This window comes from Chiloscyllium punctatum, chromosome 10 (assembly GCF_047496795.1).
Source record: "Chiloscyllium punctatum isolate Juve2018m chromosome 10, sChiPun1.3, whole genome shotgun sequence".
In the NCBI taxonomy this organism is placed as follows: Eukaryota; Metazoa; Chordata; class Chondrichthyes; order Orectolobiformes; family Hemiscylliidae; genus Chiloscyllium; species Chiloscyllium punctatum.
In genome coordinates this window covers 42,962,164-42,984,102 of record NC_092748.1, presented here as the reverse complement: position 1 = coordinate 42,984,102, position 21,939 = coordinate 42,962,164, and the positions used below count along the sequence as shown (strand labels likewise).

The 21,939-nt window shown below is 39.8% G+C and overlaps 1 protein-coding gene across 1 annotated transcript in view; it reads left to right on the top strand.

The window, feature by feature from the left end:
• The window catches only part of ankar (ankyrin and armadillo repeat containing), a 143,939-nt gene that overhangs the window by 62,314 nt on the left and 59,686 nt on the right, over positions 1–21,939 (top strand). Inside the window, exons 8-12 of the mRNA XM_072578292.1 lie at positions 2,125–2,347; positions 4,451–4,652; positions 5,933–6,141; positions 17,334–17,438; positions 21,122–21,366. Of these exons, the coding sequence (XP_072434393.1) occupies positions 2,125–2,347; positions 4,451–4,652; positions 5,933–6,141; positions 17,334–17,438; positions 21,122–21,366 (984 nt within the window). The remainder of the gene's footprint in view (positions 1–2,124; positions 2,348–4,450; positions 4,653–5,932; positions 6,142–17,333; positions 17,439–21,121; positions 21,367–21,939) is intronic.

Sequence of the window (21,939 nt, the reverse complement as noted above, 5' to 3'; positions counted from 1 at the left end):
CATCCTAACGTAATTTAGTCCCATGTGCCAGCACTTGGCCCATATCCCTCTAAACCCTTCCAATAACATACACATCCAGATACATTCTGAATGTTGTAATTGTACCAGCCTCCACCACTTCCTCTGGCAGCTCATTCCACACGCGTACCACCCTCTGTATGAAAAGGTTGCCCTTTAGGTCTGTTTTCTATCTTTCCCCTCTCACCCTAAACTCATGCCCTCTAGTTCTGACTTCCTCATGACAGGGAAAAGACCTTGTCTATTTATCCTATCCATGTCCCTCATAATTTTATAAACCTCTATATGGTCAACACTGATTCTTATGGCACACAACTGGTCACAAGCCTCCAGTCTAAAAAGCAACCCTCCACCACCAGCCTCTATGGTCTACCTTTGAGCCAGTTCTGTATCCAAGTGAGTAGTTCTCCCTGTATTCCATGAGATCTAACCTTGCAGAATGCTTTACTGAAGTCCATACAGATCATGTCTACAACTCTGCCCTCATCAATCCTCTTTGTTATTTCAAAAAATGAATCAAGTTCATGAAACATGATTTCCTATGCACAAAGCCATGCTATCCTTAATCAGTCCTTACCTTTCCAAATACATGTAAATCCCTCAGGATTCCCTCCAACAACTTGCCCACCATGGTCACCAGTCTATAGTTACCTGGCTTTTCCTGACCACCTTTCTTAATAGTGGCATCTCCAGTCTTCCGGCACCTCACCTATGACTATTGATGATACAAATATCTCAGCAAGAGGCCCAACAATCACTTCCCTAGCTTCCCACAGAGTTTTCGGGCACATCTGATCAGGTCCTGGGGATTTATCCACTTGTATGCGTTTCAAGACATCCAGCACCTCTTCTTCTTTAATATGGACATTTTTCAAGATGTCACCATCTATTTCCCCACATTCTATATCTTCCATGACCTTCTCCACGGTAAACACTGATGCAAAATACTTCTTTACTATCTCTCCCATTTCCTGCTGTTACATACATAGGCTGCCTTGTTGCTCTTTGAGGGTCCCTTTTCTCTCCCTAGTTACCCTTTTGTCTTTAATGTATTTATAAAATTTGCCAAAGCTGTCTCATATCCCCCTTTGCCCTCCTGATTTCCCTCTTAAGTATACTTCCACTGCCTTTATACTCTTCTAAGGATTCATTCAATCTCTCCTGTCTATACCTGACATATGCTTCCTTCATTTTCTGGACCAAAATCTCAATTTCTTTCGTCATCAGCTTTCTGTAAACCTACCAGCCTTTGATGTCCAGAAATTTGTCTGTAAGATGTTACAAGAAAATGTCTGTCAGGTTGCTGCTCAATTAGTCTCTGGGATAGATCTTCCAATCTGACCACAAATCCCAGATGTTAGTTAAGTTGACTTCAGATTTGGCAAGATTGTGTGTGACACTGCCATTTCTGCTGTCTTATTCGAGTCTGCATGGTCCATGTTATGTTTGGCATACAGGTGCAGGTGCCAATCTATTATAAGTGAAAATTTAACTCAATTTCTAGGAACATAGGAAAAGAACTAAGTTGTGCAGCCCATTGAGCCTGCCTCACTATTGAATACAATCGCTGCTGATCAAACACTTTTACTCACCCTATCCTTATAATCATGTACATTTTTGGTATTCAGAAATCTATCAATTTACATCCTAAATATCCTCAAAGACAGAGCCTATATAGCCAAAAGATTCATAACTGTCTGAGTGAAAAAAGATACTCCTCATCTCAGACCTAAGTAGCATCCCCCTTATTTTTCAATTGTGCTCCAGGATCTAGGCTGCCCAAACACAGGATACATCTTGACGGCATCTAATCTGTCTACCTCTTTAAGTATTTTGTAAGTTCCAATGAGATCACCTCACATTTTCACAACTCCAGAGAATACAAGCCCAGTTTGCCCAATTTCCCTTCATAAGACAGCCCCCACCATTCCAGGAACAAGTCTAGTGAACGTTTATTACATTCTGTCTCTGACAATAATCTTTCCTCAGATAAGGAGACCAAAACTGCACACAGTACTCCATGCGCTTGAAGCAAGATTTCAATAGTGAAATTGTGCTGATGTAAATGCCATTCGGTGGTACTGGTTTCTTCTTTTCTTCACCCAGGATTTGGCCGTTGGTCTAACAGCTGCTACCAAGAGTGGACTTGCTGCTGTCTTTTACACATACTGTCAACAAAATCCAATATCTCAACTTGGAGTTGTAGATGGATCCGGTTATGCACTTATTCATCATGCTGCAATCCACAATCATGTGTCAATCATCTGTCAGTTGACCGCAATACACCTGAAAATTAATCAGCGTTGTACTGACTATTTGTTCAATATGGGTAAGCTCTAAAAACCATCAGGTTTGTTTATGAGTAATATTTTCTTGAATATTACAATCACATAAAAAGGCAAAAAATTATCCATGAATGAAGAATGTGTGAGTAGATGTTTCGACCTCTTTTTTTAAATTGAATGATTCGATTAATTAAATCACAGACTAAATACGTAGGCTTATTAAATCTAGATAAGAATTGAGGGCAGCAAGCAGGATAAGAGAGCAGTTAATGAAGCACATAGTGTCCTGGGCTTAATGTAAGGTTGTAGTGGAAGAGCACAGAAGTTATCCTGATATTGTACAAGTCACCAGTTCAGCCTGAGCAAGAGTATTTCACACAATTTGTGCACCATACTTCAGGAAGGAATTAAGGTTTTGAGAAAATGCAGAATGATTCCAAGGATGAGTGAAGGAACTCCTCTTCATCTCAGCCCTAATGTATTTTCCATTGTTCTGATGCTGTGTCCTTTCCTTCTAGACCCTCCAGAAGGGTCCAGAAAAATCCTTCCTGCATCCAGCCTGACAATCTCTGTAAGAATTTTGTATGTTTGAATGAGATCATCTTTCATTCTTTTAAACGTCAAAGAATATATGCCCAATTTATGTAATCATTCGTATTAATACAATCCCTCCATCCCATTTGGTGAACAATCATTCCATTCCCTCTATGGCAATTATATCTATTCTTAGATAAATAGACCAAAACCACATACAATATTGCAAACTATAGTCTCAACAAGACTCTAGATAACTGCAATAAGACATAAGTCTTATGAGCAAAAGTAAGCCAATAAGCCCATAAAATATCTCTGCCATTCAATGAGATTATTGATCTAGTAATGCTCAACTCCTTTCCTAGCTTTTCCTTGGTAACCTTGATCCCCTGACCGATTAAAATAATTCCATCTCAGCCTTAAATATAAAGCCCAGCTTCTATAGCCATCAGAGATTCACCACCCTCAGTGAGAAGAAATTCCTCCTCATTCCCATTGCAACCCCTTACTCTTAGGTTAGGGGTCTGGTATCAGATTCTCTCAGAAGGGAACGCAACCTCTCTGCATCTACCCTTAGGTGTCAAGCCCCTAAGAAGCATGTATGCTTCTCTAAGACCCAGCTCTCATTCTTCTAAATTCAATGTGTGCAACCTTTGAAATTGTATGTGGTCAGAGGTGGTTGAAGTTTTTCTCAAACAAATCTGATATTGCAAGATCCATAACCCATACCTAGGTTGAGGAAATTGAACATTCGGAGCAGTCTTTGACTCAGATCTTCCCACAAGAGAGCCTCCGGCTGCCAATTGGTCAAAAATCCATCAGTACTGCAAGTTTGAAGGAGAATGAAAAGCCACCACGAATAAAAACGAAACTATCTTTAAATCCTAGCAGCTTAGTTTGTTAGATTAAAATAGAGGAACGGGAGTTTCCAGTAGGCTGTACACTCCAATTTGAGCAAATCAGGAAGCGTTATTACTAACACTAAATCGGATTTATTAAGATCCTAGTTTTGTGGTCCCAAGGAAGATAATCAAAAGAGCAAGCAACAGGAAAATCCCTCTAGGAGCTCAACCTAACACTCACCTCAATTTGTGGACATTCACATGCAGTAGGTGGAGCAAAGGCAGCTAGTTGTTGTCCTGGCAAGATCCCCAAGGAAAGTAATCAACTATATTTCCTTCACAATCCTACCTCTTACTCATATCCTTAAACTGAGTCTATTTCTTTGTAACCTCTTTACATTGTCCTCACTGCTTGGTTTCCCACCTAGCTTTGTGTCAGCAGCAAACTCAGATAAAGTAAACTCAGTTCCCTCAGTTAAATCATTGAAAAAGATTTTATATATTTGAAGTCCAGCACACCTATCGAATAATATTAAAACCTGTAAAATTGAAAATTACATGTTTATACTTAGCCTTTATTTTCTGTCCATTAACGAATCCTCAGTTAAAAATCAATCTATTACCCCAGTTCTGTGAACTCTAATCTTGTGAAGCAACCTCCTGTGTGGCATCCATCAACCAATTTTTTGTAACCTATAATTCTTTTGTAATCAAACTTATGTAATACTGGAGCTTCTTTCTAATTTTAGCTTGTAATTCCTTTGCTTGTAGGCCCAACTGCTTTGCATATGGCAGCCAAATGTGGGTCACTTGGTTCATTAACATGCCTACTGGCCCTGCGGGCAGATGTCACCAAGGTTGATGAACGAGGCTGGACAGCTATTCATTTTGCTGCATTTTATGACAATGTTTCTTGCATTAGAGCTCTGTATCGAAAGGATCCCAGGTTTTTAGAGTTGGAGACTTCAGCTCAGTAAGTGTTCAATAATCTACCTAACGTGGTTATGTAAAAAAAGAACAAAAAACCTACAGCCTACATTGTGTTGCATATGCTTTTATATATTTATGTTGTTAATTATTAAAGTTTTATAACATTCGAATATTGTGTTCCATGATATAAATTTAAAATATTTAACATAACATTTGTTTCAGAGCCAGTTCATAATTTTGACAATTTTTATGATTTTCCTATCAAAGAGAAAGCAGACAAATATCTCTTCAGCTTTATTGACAAAATAACATTGCATTTGTGTAATGCATTTAAAATTGTAAAATGATCAAGTTCTCAAAGGACAATGATCAAAGAGCACTAGAATAAGAGTTGCAGTGGGCCCATAAAATCACGGTTATTCTATTTATGACTTTAACTCCACTTTTCTATTCCCCTCTTTTACCTTTGACCTTCAAAGGACATTTGACAACAAGCTACATGAGGAAATATGAGCCCAGATAAAAGAAATAGGTTTTACATCTTAAACCACTACAGGGATGTCGAGAAACTTTGGGATAGTTTTAAAATTTTATATTGGGCAACTGAAGACAGTCGCATAATGCATTTAAGATTGGGGTATGAAGGAAACTGGAATTAGAGGAGCATAGAGACCTCTGAGGTTTGTAAGGCAGAATGATATTATAGCGACAAGCAGGGCTAATACTATGGAAGGATTTTAGAGTTGAGGCACACCAGAACCAATATATATCTATAAACTCAGAGTGATGGGTATAAGGAACTCAGTGCAAATTGGATGATACAAGTTTGCAGACGTTTAGAAGAATCCATGTTCAGATGAGAGGTTGGTCAGCAGTGTTTTCGAGTAATCAAACCTAGAATTAACAAAAGCATAGATTAAGTTTCAAAGTAGATGACTGAAGATTGGGGAAGAGTTGAGCAATGTTAGCAAGGTCGAAGTATGCTGCTTTAAAGATGTAACAGAACAAATGTGTGTTTGGGAGATTCAAGAATGACATAAAGGAATTTTGACCATTCACTGAATTTTGGAGTTAATAAAACTCAGAGCAGTTTTGAATTTTAAAGACATTTCATAACAGGGTATCTATAGTAAATCAAAAATGCTGGATTGCAAGATCTCCTCCCATCTGAGTCCTCATCATCATCCTTTGCCCAGAAGATTACATATGCTTTTAAGAAAATTATGTAACTATTAATCCAGATAATGACATTTTCCTCCAGATATGTTCTGTTATTTTACTACTGTTAGTTTCTGAAGGGATTCTGCTTTTCCTTTGATTTAGGTACAACTCTACTCCACTATTGCTTGCTTCAATGGCTGGTGCATTTGATTCACTTCAATATTTACTATCCCTTGGAGCCAATTTAACAAAGCTTGACAGTGAAAACAACAATATTATTCATTTGGCAGCACTCTACTCCCATACAGAAATCCTCAAGTACATCATTGAGCAGAATATTCCAGAGCTACCTGTCTGGGAACTCCTTACAGGTATGTATTTACTGCTTCAACTCAGAACTCATAAGTTTATATTTAATAATGCAATTGATTTTCATTAAAAAGAGATATCCTGAGAAAAGTTTGGAATGTTTTTCATATGGGGAAAGGGTGCTTTGTTTTGACATCACAATCAAGGAATCATAAAGTCATTGAGCGTGTTGCTTTGTTTCATGTACCTATCCTGTGAATGTGGGAGGAGAACTTATCATTATATTTTTAATCTACATTATCAATTCCTGATCATCTCCCTCAGGTACTATGTCTTGTAAGGGTACATCTCCATTGACATCCACTGATAACGTTGTCTAAATGACCTCTCATATAGCTATGAAAATCAGTGCACCATTGATGCTGGTATCTACCTAAATTATCCAGTATCAGAGGAAGGTGTCTCAGCCAATAGGGGCACATCCATTTCATCTCCCTTATGAGCCAAACCAAATGGGACATTGAAAAAAAAATCAAAGTTTGTTTCAAAATCTTTAAAACTATTAATGATCCTATTCCAGACATCGACTGGTGTCCAGAAACACCCTGGATCTACCAGACATACCAGGACTGGTTGTATACTGCTACACAATCTATCATAGACAATTGTATCATTTATTCCTCCTTCCAACACTTCCATTCTCCAATAATAGCTGTCCTGGCTGTTTGGTGGAGCTATCAACTAATTCAGCCCCTCCCCTTATTCCCATTTCTCTTTTGAATGCTCTCTTCAAATTTAATTTTTGCATCACTTTTGAAAACTACTAGAACGGCTTCGATAATCTTTGGAGAATTACACTTTAGATTATAATAGCCAAATAATGAAGCTCCTCATCTTGCTTTTGCTGATCATAATTATTCAAATATGTTGGCTGTGTTTAGTGCTGGTGTGATGATACACATGTGGGCTACATCCTAACAAACCTTATCAATAACACACCCCTTTAACTGTTTGCAATAGGCAGCTTGCGATCTTGATCAATCCCCCCATGGTTGAAAATCTCAGAGCACCACCAAATGTGATTATTGTGCAATTGGACACCATTTATTAAATAATACTGACTGCACTAAAAATTACACTGCAAATCAATTTTGGATTACCAGTCACACTTGATGTGCGATTCATTGGCTCATTCTAAAAGCTGCCTATCAGAAGATGTCATACTGAACTCAAAATGTTAATTCTCATTTAACTCTCTAGTGATGCTGCGAGACTACTTTCTCTAGCAATTTCTGTTTTTATTAATAAATCATATGTTTTGTTTTACTGTATGGTTTCTGTGCTGGTCAGTCACTGAACACGTTCAAGCAAAGTGCAAATACTCTTAACAAAAGAATACAAGTGTATCATCCATGAAAAAAAACATAAAATGATGTTAATATAAATAGCAAAAAGAGAAAGAAATGTTGGCATCTCGGTTCACAGATCATGATCTGGAGGTTCTGGTGGACAGTGCGGTCAAAGGAAATGCCATTCTCTTTTTTTCAGGGCTGCCAGCGAAGTCCATGGCCCCAAATGTTTCTAATAGAAAGAGATTGGGACCCAAGGGCACAGCCTCACAGTGAAGGGATGACCCTTTAGAATTGAGATGAAGAGGAATTTCTTCAGCCAGAGGTGCTGAACCTGTGGAGCTCATTCCTACAAAAGGCTACAAAGACCATGTCATTGAGTGTATTCAAGACATATGTAGATTCGTGATAGTAAGGAGAGAAGGCAGGAGAATGGGGTTGAGAAAAATATCAGCCATAAATAAATGGCAGAGCGGACTTGATGAGCTAATTGGCTTAATTCTCCTATATCTATGGACTTATGGTCTAAATACTACCAGCGTGAAATGAGATAGCCACCTGGTCAGAGCAGTGCTGACAGTAAAGAAATACTACCAGCACTGTTATAAGACGATCAATGACCTTCTACTTTCCACAAGGGTAGGTACCATCATCATCTGTCTGCTAACTCACATTCACTCTTTGTCTGCTCTTGCACAGATCTCCCGCTAAGACTAATTCTCTCTCAATTTCTCTCTCAAGCATCATCTATAATGTCTCCCACTCACCTCATCAAAAGTACATGATTATTGTGAAGGAGGCTTCACCTGAGCGAGACAAAGGCTGAATGATTGAACTGGAAATTTAGTTCAAGTGGGAATTTGCTGCAAAAGGGTGATAGGGTGATTTAACTAAGTTTTACTGCAAGAAGTAGATGTTCCAAACAAGAGCTGTTTGGGAGAAGAATGTGTGGATGAAGAGGCTAATCTGCAGTGTCATGAAGTTGGTGTGTAAAAATGGCAAAATTGGCTGATCCAAAATGGCGGTGATCTAAAAAGATCACATTGCAGAGCTCTGCACCACTTCGCAAGCGGGATGAAATCCTAACCCGCACTACTCAGACCGCAATATCCTGGGACTCCACAACCTTTCCAGACTCCCAAGATATCACCAAATAAACTGTTAGATAGCAACTTAAGCTCAGTTTTTGCTCCAGGCATATGAAGAAGGGAAGGGGTACATCCAAATCTGGGCTGTGGCCCAGCCTGCAGGATCCTCAGGCTCTATTTCCTACCAGGTTCTGGTAAAGGAGCTCACGAAAACACACAAGATGTGTGCAAGGCAGATGGAGGAGAAGCTGGCCCCCATCTCTGTCATGCTGCAGCAACAAGCTGGGAGACTTCGAGAAAAGGATGGTTGAGGTAAAGCTCAGAGTCACAGTGGTAGAAGCTGATACCAGTTCCTTCAAGGATAGGATCCAGGCCCTGGAGACACAGGCCCGTAATTTGCTTGAGCAGGTTGATGATCTTGAGAATAGGGGTAGGAGAAAAAAAAATTGAATTGTCGGTCTGGCAGAGGATAAGGAAGGTGAGTGACCAGTGGAATCTATTGAGGACAGCATGTTGAAATTCCTTAACTTGGAGGCTCAAATGGGAAGCTTGAAGATTGAGAGGACTCACCAGGTCACAGTGCGGAGGCCAGGTCTGGACCAATATCCTTATCCTATCTTGGTGCAGTTTCATCACTATAGAGATAAAGAGAGAATCATGGAAGCTTCCAGAATCCAGGGGAAGGAGCCGAAGGCCCCTGTTTATGAGGGCTCTAAGATCATTTTCTTCCAGGACTTCTCAGCGGCGCTTATCCAGAAAAGAGATTCCTATAATCGCATCAAGAAAAGACTGAGGGAACTCAGATTCCAGTACTCTTTTAGTATCCAGCGGTGCTTTGGATCACCTTAGATGGATCTGTACATCTTTTTAATATGTTGAAGAAGGCAAGAGATTTTATGGACGAATTAACTTAATCTGAACAATTTAGTATGTACAAATAGTAATGTTATTTAGGTACATCTCTTATTTAAAAAGAAATCTGGTCGGGGCTTTCTTTTCCTTTTTTTATTGGTAATAAATCTGCTCTAAACCATGCTCAGGAGCAGCTGGGATGTTTACTTTCAATTTCTAAGTTAAATTATATGAAGGGATGGGTAGAGTATTTACTATTTTTTCAAAATTTCTTTGTTCACATTGTTTTTCCGTGGTGTATTTTCTTTCTTTGGTGTTTGTGTTTGTGGTGAGGCTCTAGCTAGGAGAAGAGAAAGTGGTTGGGATGGCTAGATGCCTACTTACAGGCAGTTTATGCCCAGTTCAGGTATTAAAATGCCCTGGCTGCTGTTTTAGAAGCGGGATGGGAAGTTGAGTTTTGGGATGTGTAGATGCCCCCTTTGGGCAGGGGATGAGTTCCCCTATTCAGTGCCATTGGTACTTTATATGTTTTTTTTGGTGTATATAGTCTTTGATAGCTTTTAGGTTTGTTAACTCTAGTGGCCTTAGTTTACGTAGTTTTTATGTTTGATGGATCTTATGACACTAAGGCTTGGCAATTTGTAATTCGAGTTCCTCCTCTCTCGAATCTAAATGTTCCAGCAGAAGATTATGACTTAATTAAATGGTGTACCTGGAACATCAAGAGGAGTCACTCACCAATTAAGATGAAAAAGGTATTCAGTAGAATGGAAAAGGTGGATATTGCTTTATAAGATCCACTTGGATGATAGAGAGCATTTGAAATGACAGCAGAATGGCTTTGATTGGGTTTACTTTTCATCTTTTAATACCAGAAGTAGGGAATTGGCTGCATTGATTCGGAAGAATCTCCCATTTAAATTACTAGAGTGTGTTAAAGACACACAGGAGGTTTGTGATCCTCAAAGCCCTGATAAATAGAGAAGAATACGGTGTTTTAAATGTTTACTGCCCTCTGGCACATCCCCTTAAAGTTCTCTAAATCAGCCTCAAGTCTCAGCATATCATCATAGGGGTAGATTTTAATTGTCTTATGCTTTCCATGATAGATAGGTTGCCCAAAGGACCCCCGTACCCTCTGTACAAACTAAATAATTAATAGATCTGTGTGTGAGTTAGGGTTGGTGGACATCTGAAGGCCTCACCACCCTACAGGCAGAAATTTTACATTTCTTTCCAATCCGCACAGATATCACTCCAGGATGATTATGTTTTTCTGACTCCCGTGTCAACCCTGGACTTGGCGGCATCTCGTACAATTGATAATATTACCATCTCTGATCACACTGCAGTGTACCTGTTGGTTAAGATTAAGGATGCTATAGTGGGCCTGAGGCAATGGCGAATTGATCCCTTTATCCTTAAGGATAATAAGTTTGAGGAATACTTCTGTAAAGAATTTAGGGCATTCCTAGACATTACTTCAGGCTTAGTTCATAGCCCCGCCATCCTTTGGGAAACTGCCAAAGCCTATGTCGGGGGTTAGTTATCTCCTACTCTGCCAGTAAGAAGCAGGAGAAGGGTGAGCAGCAACATTTCCTTGAAACACAGTTGAGAAGGCAGCCGAGAAAGCTTACTTTGACAGGCCCCCGTTGGCCAAGCTACAGAGGATTACGGCACTGCGGTCTGCTTTGAATTCCATGCTCGTGCCGACAGCAAAGAAGGAGCTTACTTTTGCAAAATACAGGTTGTATGAGCATGGTGACAAACCAGGCAAGGAGCTAGCATATCTCGCCAGGTAAAAGAGTGCCCCTCAAGCCAATACGTCGATTAGGGAAGGGGCTGGGAACCTAACATGTGATTCCAAAAAGAGTAATGCAGCATTTCAGGGATTTTACACTGAATTATACCAATCTGAGGGTTGTGTGGAGGGGCAGGCCAAGATGGAGTCCTTTTTCAAGGATCTGGAGCTTCCAGGTGTGACCCCAAAACAGGAGTCTTTTCTCAATGCCCCTTATCAGAGCAAGAGGTGCAAGAGGCTGTAAAGCAGCTTCAGAGTGGAAAGGCACCTGGTCCTGATGGACTTCCCAGTGAATTTTATAAAGAATTTATAAACATATTGTCAGGTCCGATGCTCAGCATGTTCAATGACTCATAGAGTCGTGATCATTTCCCACCGTCTCTAAGAGAGGCCAATATTTCACTTATTCTTAAAAAAGGAAAGGTTCCTTTTTAAGGTGGAGGAACAGAAGGATCTGGGTGTGCAAGAAGATAGATCCCTCAAAGTTGCCACCCAAGTGGATAGGGTTGTTAAGAAAGCATATGATGTTTTGGCTTTCATTAACAGGGGAATCGAGTTTAAGAGCCGCGAGGTTTTGCTGCAGCTCTACAAGTCCCTAGTGAGACCATACTTGGAATATTGTGTACAGTTCTGGTCACCCTACTATAGGCAAGATGTGGAGGCTTTGGAGAGGGTGCAAAGAAGGTTTACCAGGATGCTGCCTGGACTGGAGGGCTTGCCTTATGAAGAAAGGTTGAATAAGCTTGGACTTTTCTCTCTGGAGAGAAGGAAGAGAAAAGACCTGATCGAGGTGTACAAAATAATGAGAGGAATAGATAGAGTCAATAGCCAGAGACTTTTCCCCAGGGCAGGATGGACTGGTATGAGAAGTCATAGTTTGAAGATATTAGGAGGAAGGTACAAAGGAGACGTTCAGTGGTATGTTCTTTACGCAGAGTCGTGAATACATGGAATGCGTTGCCAGCTGTGGTGGTGGAAGCAGAGTCATTAGGGACATTTAAGCGACTGCTGGACATGCACGTGGATAGCAGTGAGTTGAGGGGTGCGTAGGTTAAGTTACTATATTTTATGTTAAGATTAAATCTCGGCACAACATCGTGGGCCAAAAGGCCTGTTCTGTGCTGTACTTTTCTATGTTTTATGTTCTATGTTCCAGAGGACTGTGCTTCTTGCAGGCCCATTTCACTCTTAAATGTTGACTTTAAAATCCTCTCTAAGACTTTTGCATTAAGGCTGGAAGCTGTGTTACCTTCTATTGTTAAAAAGAATCAGATGAGCTTCATAAAGGGCTGCAGCTCCTCCAATAATGTTAGCAGACCGTTTACTGTAATTCAAGCGTGTCAACAACAGTCAATACAGGGATTGGTGATTTCTCTAGATGTAGAGAAGGCATTTGACCGAGTTGTGTGGCCGTACCTTTTTTATATTCTAGAGCGGTTTGGCTTGGGCGAAGCTTTTATAAGATGGATAAAGGTCCTCTACAGTGACCCTCTTGCTGCAGTCAGCACTAATGGGGTATGACAGGGCTGTCCCCTTTCGCCATTGTTCTTTCCATTGGTGATTGAACCGTTGGCGGAGGCCATTCATACGGAACCCAATATATCAGCCCCAGAAGTGGGGTCAAAATTACATAAGATTTTGTTGTACATGGATGATGTCCTCATTTTTTTTTGTCAAATCCAGCCATTTCGATGCCTCACCTGATGCAATGCATCAGGTCATTTTGGCACCTTTTCGGGGTACATGATTAATTTTGCAAAATCAGAGACTATACCTGTGGGTGGTCTTACAAAGGTGCTAGGTCTTGAGGGTGAATCTCAATTCCCATTTATGTGGTCACAGGAGGGTTTCATGTATTTGGGCGTATTCATCACTCCTGTTCTTGATCGGTTGTTTAAAACTAATGTTGTTCAATTACAAAATCAAACAAGATCTTCAAAGATGGGAGGCGTTACTGGTCTCATGGTTAGGTTGGATAGCTCTCATTAAGATGAATATTCTCCCCCATTTGTTGTACCCTATACGAATGCTCCCCTGATTTTCGATAAGCAAACGTTCAGGAGACTGAACGGCTGGTTCAGCTCTTTTATTTGGCAGAATAAGCTGCCCCTTATTAAATTAGCTAAACTGCAATTGCCTCACAGACTGGGGGGAGTGGATCTCCCAGATATTAAAAACCATCAACCAAGCTCACTTTTATCTTACGTGGGGCTTGTGGGGATCCTCTTTCAATGTGGTTAGATATTGAAACCCCCCAGACAAGGTGCCCCCAAACTAGCTCGCTGTTTTTGTCAAAATGAAGACAGTTAAGGAATATTGCCATAACCCAATAGTTATCAATATTGTTAAAGCATGGAGGGCAATTCGGCAGAGGGAAGGCAATATTGGCAAAACATCTTTTCTTACACCTATACTGAGTATTCTGGGTTTTCAACTGTGGATGATGGATTCAGGATTCAAACATTGGGCAGCTAGGGGTATGTCTTGCATGGGTGATTTGTTTGAGGGAGACCCTCTGATATCTGTTGTTCAATTAGCACTGAAATACGAGCTATCTAACAAGACTTCTTTCATTTTTTTTAAGTTAGGAATTTTATTCAAGAAAAAAACTACACTTTTAACTGACCCCTACAAATCCGAAATAGAGAAGAAGGTGCTCTGTGCTAAGGGTACACTTTCTGTCAGAACTTTATATCATCAACTAGGGGAGCAGCCCTCAGATGTGTTTGATTGGCTTTGCAGGGTGTGGGAGAGCGAGCTACACATTGAGGTCTCCTCAAAGGCAAGGGAAGATACTTGGTAAAATGCAAGAAAGATATCAGTTTGTAATAGGACCCATGCTTTACAGTTGAAGATTCTCCACAGGGGTCCACTTTGTCAAAATTTAAACCAGGAGTATCTTCAGCATGCTTCAAGTGTAAAGTTAGTATGGGCACTCTTACCCATTGTCTCTGGTCCTGTGGTAGGCTTCAAATATCCTGGAGCACTGTGGCAGGTGCAATGGAGGGGATTTTGGATGTAAAGGTGGAAAAGGACCCGATCTCTCTTCTTCTTGGTCTGCCATGTATTCCTTGTAAATGCTCCTAAGAAAAGACGTTTCAACATCCTCACTTTCTGTGCAAGAATAAATATCTTGTTAGGGTGACTGTCCAAAAATCCCCTGGGCCTGTCGCGTAAGATTGTTATTGTCCCTTGGATTTTCTTACAGGTATGGTACACAACAAAACAGAGAATTTCTATAAGACATGGCAGCCCTTTTTGGAATACCTGGACACAGATTTGTCTGCCACACTAATAAGAACATTTATATAGCTGTAATGATTATGTTTTACGAGTCCAATATCCAGTGAGGGGGAACTGCGAACGTATGAATATGTGAAAATTAATGCTCTCAATATTCAAGAGTTAGTGTTTTGTTTTGCTGAGCTGTATTATTATTATTTATTAGTTTGTTGTTAGTTATTATTTATTTAGTTAAGTAGTTAGTTGGAATTTTTAAAGTATATTTTTATATACATTTATACATGAGGGTGGTTTGGGTTTTTTAATTTTTTTGTGTTCTTTCTTTGTATTGTTTTGAATTGTATTGTTTTGGTTACATTTAAAAATCTATTTTTCTATAAAAATATATTTTTAAAAAAACAAAAATGGTAAAATTGTAAAGTGAATTGAAAAACAGATGTGGTACCGTTAAGAGATTGTGTTTTGTCTGTGCTTGGAAGTTTGCAAGCTTTGTGCAGAGCCCCAAAACTGAAGCTAGAGACTTTTCAGTTAGCAGGCCCAAGCTGCATTTTTACCCAGACAACAGTTTCAATTCAGCCAATTAATTTAAAAAGGCACTTGGAGATTAAGGACCAATTAGATTCAAATCTGTTGGCTTTGACTACCTTGAATCAATCCAATTGTAAAGAAGTTAAGAGGTAATCATGGGTACAAAAGATATGGGCATTTGAAAATTAAGAGAGAGAGCCAAATGCCATCTGAAGGGGTGAGAGCAAAGTGGCACCTGAGAAAGGAATATTGGGCTCTCACAAGACATGCCTGCAAGAAAACCCTCTAAAAAGCACTATCTGTCTATAAAAGTACAAGGCACATTTAGTAAATATTCTTTACATCAGAAAATGACTGAGAAGGAATTTTGGACAGGAGACTTCCACAGAGAGACACATTCAGAACAGAAGACTTTCTGAGAAAATATTTCCAACAGCAGAATCAGCAGAGAGGAAGAGGAGCATTCCGGAATTTTGTGAATTTTGAGAAACTATATTTCAATTTATTGTTTTCTTTTTAATTGGGTTTATATAAGTGGGAGCTGAAAAATGTGTTGCTGGAAAAGCGCAGCAGGTCAGGCAGCATCCAAGGAGCAGGAGAATCGACGTTCCGGGCATAAGCCCTTCTTCAGCATGCTGCCTGACCTGCTGCGCTTTTCCAGCAACTCATTTTTCAGCTTCTCCTGCTCCTTTGATGCTGCCTGACCTGCTGCGCTCTTCCAGCAACACATTTTTCAGCTCTGATCTCCAGCATCTGCAGTCCTCACTTTCTCCTCTTTATATAAGTGGGATCTGTGTTATTGAAATTGCATACCAATGGAATTTAATTCAGTTAGGGAGTATTTGTTCAGTTTGTTGGAATTCTGTTAATTTGTTCACTGTTGGGAATTAGATAAATAAATTGTTACTTGTTGGTCTAGCGTAGCTGAAAGGATTCCATTCCAGTTAACCACTCCTTGATAACAAATTGGGAGGTGAGAGTTAAGTTATGCCCCTTGACACACTTCTTTTATCAGATTATGAGGTGAGGTGGTTCTCTCTGGGTGTTTCAATTTTAATTATCAGAAGAGTATCAACATCTGCTCTGTAACAGCAGTGAGACTAGTGGCTGAGTGAAGTTATAAGCATCAGCATGAATGAGTACAGGGAAAAAAGCTGATTAGTGAATAGCATTGATAAATATTCCTGGTCTTTAAAATCAAAGTGAGATCTTTAAATCGTGATGAATCAAATAACCAGAGCTGTGGACATGGCTTTAAAGCAATTTTGTGGAACATTGGGAAAGTAGAAATTTATGCACACTAAGCAAAAGGATATGGCAGCTATTTGGATAGTAGTATCCAGAGTGGGACAGAAGGGAACAAGGAATACAAAGGAATTCCCCTCCAAGCCTCAACCAACCAGACTTGTAATTATACAACCAGTCAAAATCCTAGAGCTCCCATACTCAGAATTCTGTGTATCTATACCTAATGGACTGCAACAATTAAGAATGTGACTCACCATCACTTTCTCTCTAATTTCCCTTGAGAAAAAGGGAGAAAAGCTTGCCTTTCTAGTAGCAATCACGTCCCATGAAAGAAAAAATGTTTGAAGCCTGTGCTTTTGGGTGTAGAAGTAACGATCATGTGCACAGCAGTATTTTTAGGCCCAGCCATGAATTGTTTCTACTGGCTGCTGCTTCAGCTTCCAGCTCATGGAAGCAGTCAGCTACAGTATAATGAAACATCAACCAAAAACACGAAGCAGTCAGGAATATTTAGAGCATTGGAATTGGTTTTGGATTTCCCACTCATAGAGCCAGTAAGACATAATTTGCTTGAAGGTCTTCCTTCTGTATTGTAAAGTTCTATGGTTGTATAGTTCTATGACCTCATTGTTTTCCATCTGTTACTAGTTGAACTCTCTTTGTATCACATTGAATGTCTTCTGTAAGTGATGAGAATGTACAATTAATTAAAATAAGTGAACAGTTCAGAAACACAACCTTAATTCCAATGTATCCCATAAATAACATTTTACAAGCATTCAACAATTCATATCAAGTACTATATAGAAGCCTCTTTACTCCAGCTGAGGTTGTGATTATCAAATTGAGGCTGCTGCATTATCTGAATGGTATCTTCTATGTTATAATCACTCTGTAATTCTATTATTTTATTCTGCCCATCACCATATAGCAGATCTTCCCTTCTGTTCTCTTCTTATAAGCTTAAACACTCTTACATTTCTATCTTCATTCTGTAATGATGAAAGGTCATTGGCCTAAAAAAACTCTATTATTCTTTCCAGAAGTTGCCTATGTGCTGATTATTTCAAACTTTTTTTTTGTTTTATTTCAGTGTATTTCACTTCAGTACTTCTGTTTAAAATTTCCCATCTTCCTTTTTCTAGAAATGATGAAGAGCAAAGAATATAGAAAGCAGGAGATGGGAGTGAGATCACTTGAGGTTCTTTGCGTAACAGACAAGCAATACTGGAAAGCAATTCATTCTGCAGGTGAGAAGAACTAATATATAACAAACCCAATAGAAATTACAAAGAAACATTAAAATGATTATCCTCATTTATAAACCACTCCCAACATCAATCAGGCCCTTCAACTCTGTTCCCAAGTGGATTTTCCATTCTTCTGATTGTAGTCTACATTGAATCCTTTTCATCAAAACCATCAGCCATGGGAGAGTCTTCCATCTCCCTAATGCAACATAAATTTTCTTCCTATACCTTTCACTTTGCAACCTATCTCTTAACTTAAAAGCATCTTCAAAAGTTGTTGATGCTTATGCCCCTTACTCCCTCATCCCAAATCTCTTTCTCAGAATTCTGGTCCCTTGTTACATGGAACGGAAATAAGAATGCAAATTACTGGGAGATGGCCATAATCTTTATAATTATGCTTTTAGGCTTCCTGAAAACACATAAGAATGATCAGTTGCACAAGTGCTTCAAATTTCACAGGCTTAGTAAAATAACAAAAATATTGGCTTCTGGAAAATTTGGTTTTAGTTCTAGATTCTAACATTCTAATCCTGGGTGAGGGATTTCAATGTCCATCACCAAGAATAGCATGGCAGCAGACCCACTGATCAAGTTGATCAGGTCCTAAAGTCTGCTGGACTGTATCTGCAGCAGGTGGTGGGGGAGCCAACAAGAGGGAAAAACATACTAGCTGCAGAGGGATTGGTTCATGACAGTCATGGTAAGAGTGACCATTGCACAGTCCATGTGGACATAAAGTCTTAACTTCACATTGAGAATACCCTATACTATGTTGTGTGGCACAATCATTGTGCTAAATGGAATAGACTTCAACAGATTTAGCAACTCAAGACTGGGAATGCATGAGGTATTGTGAGCCATCAGCAGCAGCAGAATTGTACTTCAGCACAATCTTCAACCTCACAGTCCAGCCGCTTCCCCACTCAACCATTACCATCAAGTCATTGGATCAACTATGGCTCAATTAAGAGGAGCAGCACCAGGCATACCTAACAATGAGGTCTCAACCTGGTGAAGCTATGAGACAGGATTACTTGCATGCCAAACAGCATGACCATAACGTAATAGACTGGGCGAAGTGATCAGCTCAGAACTAAGCTCGACAGTCCTGCCACATCCATTCATGAATGATGGTGGACAAGTAAACAACTCACTGGAGGAAGATTCTCCACAAATATCCCTATCCTCAAAGATGGAAGAGCCCAACAGTGCAAAAGATAAGAATGAAATATTTGCAGCGATCTTCAGCCAGAAGTACCAAGTGGATGATTCATCTCAGCTTCCTCCAGTGGCCCCCAACATCACAAATACCAGTGATCAGCCAATTTGATTCACTCCGTGTGATATCAAGAAATGGATGGAGGCACTGGATTCTGCTCAGTGACTCCCTGTTTGACTTCCTCCACTCAGCTCCTGACCTCAGTACATCCTTTGCTCAAATATGGACAATAAAGCTGAATTTCAAATGCAGGGTGCGAGTAACAGCCCTTTACATCAAAGCTGCATTTGACCGAGTGTGGCATGAAGGAACCCTAGCAAAATTTGAATCAATGGGTATCAGGGAGCAAACTCCCTGCTGGATGGAGTTATATCTGGCACATGGAAAGATGGTTGTAGTTGTTGCAGGTTAGTTATCTCAGCTCCAGGACATCTCTGCAGCATTTCATGAGGTTAGTGTCCTCAGCCCACTACCTTCACCTGCTTTATTAATAAATCCCTCTGTTATAAGGTCAGAAGTGGGGATGTTCGCTGATGATTGCAACTCCTCAGATACTGAATTAGACAATGTTAAAATGCAACAAGATCTGTAAAATATTCAGGCTTAGGCTTACAAGTGACAAGTAAGTTTTGTGGTACAAATGCGAGGAAATGACCATCTCCAATAAGAGACAATCTAATCACTGCCCCTTGGCATTCAATGCTGCTACCATCACTACATCCCCTACTACCAAATCCTTGTGGTTACCATTGACTAGAAACTCAACTGGACTCGCCACATAAATGCAGTAACCACACAAGCAGGTCAGAGGCTAGGAATACTGAAACAAGTGACTCACTTCCTGACTCCCTAAAGATTGTCCACCACCTACAAGGCATAAGTCAAGAGTATGTTGGAATACTTCCATTTGTCTGAATAGATGCAGCTCCAACAACACTCAAGAAGCTTGACACCATTCAAGACAAACAGCCTGCTTGATTAGTACCACATCAACTAGCATCCACTCCCTCCACCACCAACACTCAGTAGCAGCAGTATGTATTATCTATAAGATGCACTGCAGAAATTCACCATATATCCTTGGACAGCAAATGTATGATCACTTCCTTCCAGAAGGACAAAGGCAGCAGATACATGGCAACACCACCACCTGAAAATTCCCCTCCAATCACTCACCACCCTGACTGATAATATGTTGCTGTTCTTTCACTGTTGCTTGATCAAAATCCTGGAAATTCCAGGGCATTGTGGGTCAACGTACAACATGTGAATTACAGCAGTTCAAGAAAGCAGCTCATCACCACCTGAAGAAGACCAATATTTATTATCTATCCCTAATCACCAGGACATGGTGATGGCATTTGTAGTGCATGCTGTTCAAGTGGAAGTTTAAGCAGAATTGTGGCTCAGTGGTTGGCACTGCTACCTCACAATACCATGGACCCATGTTCAGTTCCACCCTCGGGTGACTGCCTGTGTGGAGTTTGTACATTCTCCCTGTGTCTTTGTGGGTTTCCTCTGGGTTCTCTATGTTTCCTTCCACAGTCCAAAATGTGCAGTTTAGTTGCTTGGCCATGCTAAGTTGTCCACGGATATGCATGCTAGATGGATTAGCCATGGGAAATGCAATGTCACCATGGTATGAGTTTGGGTGGGATGCTCTTTGGAGGGTCAGTATGGGCTGAATGGCCTGTTTCCACACTTTAGGGATTCTATGAAGTTCCAAGATTTTAACACAATGATTGTGGAGGAATGGCAGTATGGTTTCATATCAGGACTCCCTGTCCTTTGTAAGTGAAGGATCCCATCCGTTTGCTGCACTTGCTTTTCTTGGTGTAGAGGTCAAGGGTGGTGGTGGAATGAAGACTGAGTTACTTAGTGAGATTCTTTGGAAAGTATAATTCAAGGCACTTTTATATTGATAATTCAGTGACAAAATTAGGACAAAAGTACTTCCACTACTTTTAGTACCATAAAGTAATCAATACAAATCTTTGGCAGCTTAATGTTTTGAAGCCCTCATGAAAATAAGGAGTTAGGCCTCAAATGAAGTTTAGTATTCAGTGGCTTTAAAAAGAGATAAGACAGCGATTGGTCAAGGGTCTCCACCTTTTTTTATTCCTTTGGGTAATTAAGCAGATAGTGGTGAGCTGCTCAGTCACAGTGCTGATAGGAAGGGGAGTTTCAGGATTTTGACTCATTGACAATGACTGGATTAAGCATACACTGCTTTGTTGTGTTGCACTAATACATAGATATTACCAGTGAAAGATAGCCATTTGACCCTTCTTTACTGCCTTGAATTTACTTGCTTTTCAAGAGCTGACTTCATGTTCCACTTTCTGATTTCTTGATAAATTCAGAACTTCTCAATAAACACAGAAAGTTGAAAGTTGCTGAAAAGTATAAGAAACTAGATTGTGTCCTATATAACGCTGACTTGTTCAATTCTTTGGTTTAGGTAGCATTCCTGCTCTTGTAGATCTGTTACACAGTAAATATGAGACACTGCAATGTATTGCTGCTGCTGTGCTGTGTAATCTCTCAACATATCCTGAAGTCTGCCAATCGATTATGGATTATAATATCATCCCAGTTCTTATTGAATTACTGCACAGTAAACAGCCTGAGCTTCAATCACGTTGTTCTGTCATCCTGTATGATATTGCCCTGATTGATGATAACGCCAGTCTAATCGCTTCCCTTGTAAGTAACGCTTGCTCATAGCACTAATTTTTTTTAAATTGTAGAATTCAATGTATTCTCAAAGAGATGGCATCATAATGTTGTTTTCTTTTGAACTGTAGAATGCTTTGGCACCATTTTTGAACTCCAGAATGTTTTAGCATTTAAAAAAATCACTTCAATTTTAGAACTTTTTTTCTCTTTATACCATCGAAGTTTCTGTCAGGTTACATTGGTCTTTCCAATGCAATTTGACTAAAATTAGCCAAACTAGTACAAATTAAATTAAGAATTTCAAATGCAAGTCGAACTCAAATCAGGTTTCCATATTCTTTTGTGCTGGGAACAGTCCCTATCCTTAAACTGGCCATGTGCAGGTCAAATTAATCACCTGTAGCTGTACTACAACTACTTTGCAAACCTTTAAGGAGGTCCTTCAAAGTAAGGAAACTAATAGACCACTTTTTAAAAGTTATAAGTATTAAAAATATTACATTCATCAATAACTGATTGCTGAAAGCCACTGAAAACAATAAATGCCTCCTCACAGAATTCTGGGAATTCATTTCCATTTACCTCATATCCATTTATTCA